Genomic DNA, 7819 nt, shown 5'->3' on the forward strand with positions numbered 1-7819 from the left:
TTCCCCCAACTCCCTTCTCCTCTCTAACTCCCCTTGTCCTCCATGCTATTTGTTATGCTCCACAAATAAGTGAAACCATATGATAATTGACTCTCTCTGCTTGACTTATTTCACTCAGCATAATCTCTTCTAGTCCCGTCCATGTTGCTACAAAAGTTGGGTATTCATCCTTTCTGATGGAGGCACTCATTTTGTGCTAGGCATGTATTACTTATTTTTTTAAAAAAGATTTTATTTATTTATCTGAGAGAGAGAGAGAGAGAGAGAGCACAACCAGTGGGAGGGGCAGAGGGAGAAGGAGAAGCAGACTCCTCACTGAGCAGGGAGCCCGATGTAGAGCTTGATCCTAGGACCCTGAGACCATGACCTAGTCCAAAGGCAGATGCTTATAATCAACTGAGCCACCCAGGCTCCCCTGCATGTATTCTTTAATGAAGAGTAAAGTAGAGATTGTTTTTGCCATTGAAGAGGTCTAGGGATAGGGAAAGGAGAGCAACAATCGGAAACATTTATAAATATATAATTTCAATGCAGACATATGCTGATATGTAATACCTATATAAGAACATAGGTTTAGATCCTGACAGTAGAGTCAGCCTTAAAGGAAGTGACTTTTATTTAACCTAAGACCTCAGGATAAGAAGTAGCCAACAGTGCAAAGAACCCAAGCAGAAGATTTGTGGAAGATAGAGCAGAATGAGAAGATGCATTATAGGTAACCAGAGGCCTTTTAACCACAGCAAGGTTTATTTTAGTCTTAAGAATAAAGAGAAATTATTGAAAAAAGTTAAGTGTGAATTTTTAACCTTTCATCTCCATCAGAATTGCATGAAGAATAAATACAGGACTGGCCATGACTGTAGAATCTGATCCAGGTGGTTTAGGAGGTATCTAAACCGCAGTATTTAGGGGCACCTGGGTGGCTCAGTCAGTTGAGCGTCCAGCTCTTGGTTTCAGCTAAGGTCGTGATCTCAGGGTCAAGGAATTGAGCCGCAGGTCAAGCTCTCTGCTTAAGGGGAGTCTGCTTGGGATTCTCTCTCCCTCTCCCCCTGCTCCAGCGTGTGTGTGCACACGCACACAAGCACATGTGCACTCTCAAATAAATACATCTTTCAAAAATAAACCTCAATATTTATAATAAGTTCTCTGTGATTCTACTCTACATCTCAATTTGAGACCCACTGCCTTAAAATGTTTACTAATCACCAGTCTCACTTTCTTAACATGAACTTTCATTTTTCCTGGTGTTACATTATGCTTTTTTCTTTTTTTTTTTTCTTTTTTCTTTTTTTTTTTAAGATTTTTTTTTTTTTTAATTTATTTGACAGATCACAAGTAGGCAGAGAGGCAGGCAAAGAGAGAGAGGAGGAGGAGGCAGGCTCCCCACTGAGCAGAGAGCCCGATGCGGGACTCAATCCCAGGACCCTGAGATCATGACCTGAGCCGAAGGCAGAGGCTTCAACCACTGAGCCACCCAGGCGCCCTGCTTTTTTTTTTTTTCAAATTGTATAATTAATTTTTAGAATTTCATTGAGTATTACTTTAGTTGTTTTTTATTTCCACTGTAGAAATTTTACTTCTTTAAAAAAAAAAAAAGGAAACTGTGTTTGCTCTCTTACTTTCTTTCAGATTTAGAGACCAGGTATGAGACCAAGAAATTCTCTTCGGAAAATGACATTTATGAAATAAACTCACCCCAGTGGAAGATAATGGAAAGAATAAAAAACCATGGCCTTAGGGGCCTAATTTTAAAAAGTGATTGGGAGTCCAAAAGAAAATTTGAAGGACAGGAGGGATATTTAAGTCAAATTAAAACTGTATCTCAAAAAGTGTCCTCTTACCAAAAACACACATCTCTAACTCCACAACAGAGAATTCATTTTGTGGAGAAACCCTATGAATGTAAAGAATGTGGGAAAACCTTTAGAGTACGCCAACAACTTACTTTCCATCACAGAATTCATACTGGTGAAAAACCCTATGAATGCAAGGAATGTGGAATGACCTTTAGACAAACTGCACATCTTACTCGACATCAGAGACTTCATTCTGGTGAAAAGCTGTATGAATGTAAGGAATGTGGAGAATCTTTCATATGTGGCCCAGACCTCAGAGTACATCAGAAAATTCACATTGGTGATAAGCCCTATGAATGTAAAGAATGTGGGAAGGCCTTCAGAGTGCGTGGACAACTTACTCTCCATCAGAGGATTCATACTGGTGAGAAACCCTATGTATGTACAGAATGTGGAAAGGCCTTTAGACAGTATGCACACCTTACTCGACATCAGAAACTTAATATTGCTGACAAACTCTATGAATGTAAAGAATGTGGGAAGGCCTTTTTGTGTGGCTCTGGCCTTAGAGTACATCACAAGCTTCATACTGGTGAGAAACCCTATGAATGTAAGGAATGTGGGAAGGCCTTTAGAGTGAGACAACAACTAACACTCCACCAGAGAATTCATACTGGTGAGAAACCCTATGAATGTAAGGAATGTGGGAAGACCTTTAGTCGTGGTTATCATCTTATTCTTCATCACAGAATTCATACTGGTGAGAAACCTTATGAGTGTAAGGAATGCTGGAAGGCCTTTAGTCGTTACTCACAACTTATTTCGCACCAAAGTATCCATATTGGTGTTAAACCGTATGACTGCAAGGAATGCGGGAAGGCTTTTAGATTACTCTCACAACTTACACAACATCAGAGTATTCATATTGGTGAGAAACCCTATAAGTGTAAGGAATGTGGGAAGGCCTTTAGATTACGCCAAAAACTTACTCTACATCAGAGTATTCATACTGGTGAAAAACCTTTTGAATGTAAGGAATGTAGGAAGGCTTTTAGACTTAATTCATCCCTTATTCAGCACCTGAGGATTCATTCTGGTGAGAAACCCTATGAATGTAAGGAATGCAAGAAGGCCTTTAGACAACATTCACATCTTACTCATCATCTGAAAATTCATAATGTAAAAATATAAAATACTTTTTCAATCCTGTCTTATAGAACACTCTGAATGTAGTAAATCCTTTTTGCTTCCGTCATACAGGCATCTGACTTGGCATGAGAGGTTTCATATCATTAAAAGGATATGTTAATTTAATGTATTACACCATCACTTAAACCTGATAAACTTCACATTTTTCCTAAAAACTAATCCTATCAATGTAACAAATGTGGGAGACACATCATCTCTGTCCCGTCACTTTCCCACTTGTAGTATGTTGATAAGATGCTTAACAGCTCTGTGCTATAATTTTTTCATTTGTAAAATAGTAATATAATACTGTGGCAGAATAAAGATTGCTGTAAATTCTTTGACATTTCTCCCTTACTGTCAAGAGCTTGGAATCTACATCCTTTCCCTTGAGGCTGGGCAGACTGTGACTGCTTTGACTAGTAGAAGTACTGCTGTGCCAGTTTCTGGACCCAGGCTTTACTGGTAGACTTCACTTCATCTCTTGGGATGCTCTCTTAAGCTGAGGCCCTGAATTATGTTAAAAGGTCTGGCTGCTCTGCTGAAGAGACCACATGGAGAAGAAGCCCTAAGACTACATAGGAAGGAAGAGCACCCTTCTTAGCCCAGTCCTCCATACATGCCTACCAAGACACCAGACATTTGAGTAAAATAGTGTTGGATCCTCCAGACCAGCCAGCAGCTGAATGCCAGACTGATTTCAGTCGATAGCATATAAAGCAGATGAATCTCCCAGCTGAGCCCCTGCCCAAATTCCTGACCCATAAGATGATGAGATATAATAAAATGGTTGTGTTAAGCCACTAAATTTTGTTTTATTATTATCATTAATATTACTCCTTGAAAATTCATTTGAAAGACTATGGGTGCAACAAAGAAAGAAATGCCTTCCACTAACATTCACCCTTACCGAACCTCAGATAACTTACTCTTTAATATAGACATTCTTTTTCAATGTGTCCATTAAAAAGGAGATATTCTGGGGTGCTTGGGTGACTCGGTTGAGGGTCAGCCTTTGGCTCAGATCATGATCCAAGACTTCTGGGATCAAGCCCCACATAGGGCTCCTTGGGGAGCCTGCTTTTTCTCCTTCTCCCTCTGCCTGCCACTCCCCCTGCTTGTGCTCTCTTTCTCTCTCTCTCTCTCTCTCTCTCTCTGTCAAATAAATAAATCAAATAATTCTTAAAAAAACAAACAAACAGATATTCTGGGATACCTATGTGGCTCAGTCACTTAAGTGTCTGCCTTCAGCTCCCATCATGATCCCAGGGACCTGTGATCGAGTCCCACATCAGGCTCCCTACTCTGTGGAGAGCCTGCTTCTCCCTCTGCCTCTCTGTCTCTCATAAATAAATAAAATCTCAAAAAAAAAAAAAGCTGATATTCTATAATCTACATTCTTTGGCCTCAGTCTATTTTTTTTTAAGATTTTATTTATTTATTTGACAGACAGAGATCACAAGTAGGCAGAGAGGCAGGCAGAGAGAGAGGAGGAAGCAGGCTCCCTGCTGAGCAGAGAGCCCGATGCAGGGCTTGATCCCAGGACCCTGGGATCATGACCCGAGCCGAAGGCAGAGGCTTTAACCACTGAGCCACCCAGGCGCCCCTGGCCTCAGTCTAAATTTAATTTAAAATCAACAGTCATATAAAAATTATTTGGAAATTAAAAATACCTTGTATTATAACTCCCATGTTGATTATTTAAAATATATTGTAGCCTTTTTATGCTCAGATTGGCCTATTTTTGGCCAGTGGGATTCCCCCCAAATTGATTGCTGTGTCCTTTTGTCATGACCACTATAGGCTTTAATAGCTTCCTTTTTTCCCTGACCAAATGCACTGGTCGGGTATGAAGCATTTTAGGGCACTTATTGATAAATAAAGAGGGAAAGTGGAGCATTTATTTTGTCTTTCCTTTATTACCTATATTTTAAGACAACCAAAAGTTGAAGAAAAGCTATTATGAGAAATCTAGCTAATAAAGTTAAAAGGAATGACAATTTGAAAAATCACTTTTTATGAAATAATGGATCTTGGTGGTGATATTGATGGATGCAAAGATCATTAGGTGAAAAAGATTGACAGTAACCTTTTAATGGAGCAGAATGACAGAACACACTAATCTATATCAACATTTCAATTATATCATCCAGGCTGTGTGCATCTTGATATTATGCAATGGCTAAATATAGCTTCATTTGTTAAGTGCTCTTGCCCCAAATTTGACCCAGATGTATAAATTAGTCTCTAAATCTAATTATCAGTTTACAGGAAACTTGGGGAATAAAGGAATAAATTAATGACACAAGGAAGGAACAACCAAACACAGAATATACAAAATTTCACAGAATAAATGGTCTTTTAATGAATATATGTTAAGATAAAAACAATGTTGCAAATTAAAAGACTTAAGAGACCTATCAATTAAATGCAGTGTATGGAATGTTTTGGGATCCTTGTGTTAAAACGTGCCCAGGATTTGTTCTAATCAAATACGGTAGGATATGCAGACATGGTAATGACTGGCATGAAGGAAAAAGTTTATACGCAAAGATCTCTAAAAACAGGAGGCATAGCATGCCTGCAGAGCCACATGGGAAAGTACCCAGTTCTCATGGGAGGCAGAAGGTGGGAGAGGGTAGAGTGTGGCACAGAGCCTTTACTGAAGTTTTCCCCATGAATGGGTGACATTGGTAAATACACTAAGAAAGTTTGGGATTGCATAGTTTTAATAATTTTGGCAGGCTGAGTTATAGAGGTGGTCCCAGGTTGTCTGGTACCTGGCCCTGGGGTGATTTGGGCAAGAGGAATATTGGCTTAGTTTGAGAGTTTGATAAAGGAAACACTTGGGGATTTGGATTGGTTGGTTTGTAAATCAAGGGCATGATCTCAGAAGAGTTGTTTGGGGCACCCTGGTGGATCAGGCAGTTAAGCATCTGGCTCTTCTAGGGCTGGGAGTGTTCCTGTGGGGTGAACAACCCAGGATGCTGTGGTTTTTAGCAGCAAAGACAAAAACAGAGTCAATGCGACCTGGAGGGCTTTCTGGAGAACAGACTGCACGCTCTCTGTTCTGAGAGGTTTGAATATGGTCACTTCTGCTCTGACTGTTGGAAGGGACGTAGACACCCACCAAGGAAAGCCGCCAGAGAACAAAAGCCCCCCCCCCAAACCGGTTTTCACTGAGCCCATCCCACCCTCCCACAGGGGGCAAGGCAATTCTGCCCAAACAGGGTTGCCTGAGTAACAGCACAGCAAGTCCCTCCCCCCAGAAGACAAGCTGAAAGAACAAGAAGCCAATAACCCTAAGGTCCCTATAAAACAGGTGCATCTTGTTTCGATTGTAGTCAATAGTCTGGACTCTTTACATTCCCTCAACCACATCTCACCAGAATGACTAGGAGGAGGAACCCCCGAGAGAGGAAAAAATTCAGACTGTGACCTCTGCCACAGAACTAATGGATTTGGACATAAGCAAGATGTCAGAAATAGACTTCAGGATAACAGTTATGTAGACAATAGCTAGGCTGGAGAAAACCATTAATGGAAACATAGATTCTCTAAGGGCAGAAGTGAGAGCTGATCTGGCAGAACTTAAAAATGATATCAATGAGATCCAATCTAATCTAGATACTCTAACAGCTAGGGTAAATGAGGCAGAAGAATGAATTAATGATCTATAAGACAAACTGATAGAAAAGAAGGCTCAGGAGGCCTGGAACAAACAGCTTAGAATCCATGAAAACAGAATTAGAGAAATAAATGATGCCATGAAACATTCCAATGTCAGAATTATTGGGATCCCTGAGGAGGTGGAGAGAGAGGACTAGAAGATATAGCTGAGAAAATCCTAGCTGAGAATTTTCCTAATCTGGGGAATGAGACAAGTGTTTGTGTCCTAGAGGCAGAGAGAACACCCCCCAAGATCAAGGAGGGCAGACCAATACACACACCCCCCCCAGCATGTGATAGTGAAACTTGCGTATCTTAAAACCAGATAAAACATCTTAAGGGTAGCTAGGGGTAAGAGATTCTTTACATACAGGAGGAGGAACATCAGAATAACGTCAGACCATCCACAGAAACCTGATAAGCCAGAAAGGACTGGCAAGACATATTCAGAGCACTAATGAAAAGAACATGCAGCCAAGAATACTTTATCTGGCAAGGCTGTCATTTAGAATGGATGGAGAGATAAAGAGCTTCCAAGACTGGCAAAAAGTTAAAGAATATGTGACCACTAAGCCAGCCCTACAAGAAATATTAAGGGCGGGGGGGGGGTTCTATAAGAGAAGAAAGACCCCCAAGAGTAATATAGAACAGAAATTTACAGAGACAATCTATAGAAACAGGGACCTCACAGGCAACATGACAATAAAGACATATCTTTCAATAATCGCTCAACATGAATGGCCTAAGTGCTCCCATAAAATGGCACAGGGTTGCAGATTGGATAAAGGAAAGGACCCATGCATATGCTGTCTACAGAGATTCATTTTGAACCTAAAGATACATCCAGACTGAAAGTGAAGGGATGGAGAACCATCTTTCATGCCACTGGACATCAAAAGAAAGCTGGGGTAGCAATTGTCATTTCAGACAAATTAGATTTTAAGCTAAAGACTGTAGTCAGAGATACAGAAGGACACTACATCATTTTTTTTAAAGATTTTATTTATTTATTTGACAGACAGAGATCACAAGCAGGCAGAGAGGCAGGCAGAGACAGAGAGAGGGGAAAGCAGGCTCCCTGCTGAGCAGAGAGCCCGATGCGGGGCTCGATCTCAGGACCCCAGGATCATGACCTGAGCCAAAGGCAGAGGCTTTAACCCACTAAG

General features: G+C 40.6%; 1 protein-coding gene and 1 pseudogene across 2 annotated transcripts in view; one reads left to right on the forward strand and one right to left on the reverse strand.

Moving 5' to 3' along the window:
• LOC111161452 overlaps window positions 1-7819 on the reverse strand; it is a 637630-nt pseudogene that overhangs the window by 432571 nt on the left and 197240 nt on the right. The window lies entirely within an intron of this gene.
• The window catches only part of LOC111161451, a 678116-nt gene that overhangs the window by 250198 nt on the left and 420099 nt on the right, over window positions 1-7819 (forward strand). The window contains 1 exon segment of the mRNA XM_022525111.1: window positions 1874-2975. Coding sequence (XP_022380819.1) covers window positions 1874-2975 — 1102 coding nt within the window.

Source organism: Enhydra lutris, unplaced genomic scaffold, assembly GCF_002288905.1.
Source record: "Enhydra lutris kenyoni isolate GAN:26980312 unplaced genomic scaffold, ASM228890v2 scaffoldscaffold85, whole genome shotgun sequence".
Taxonomy (NCBI): Eukaryota; Metazoa; Chordata; class Mammalia; order Carnivora; family Mustelidae; genus Enhydra; species Enhydra lutris.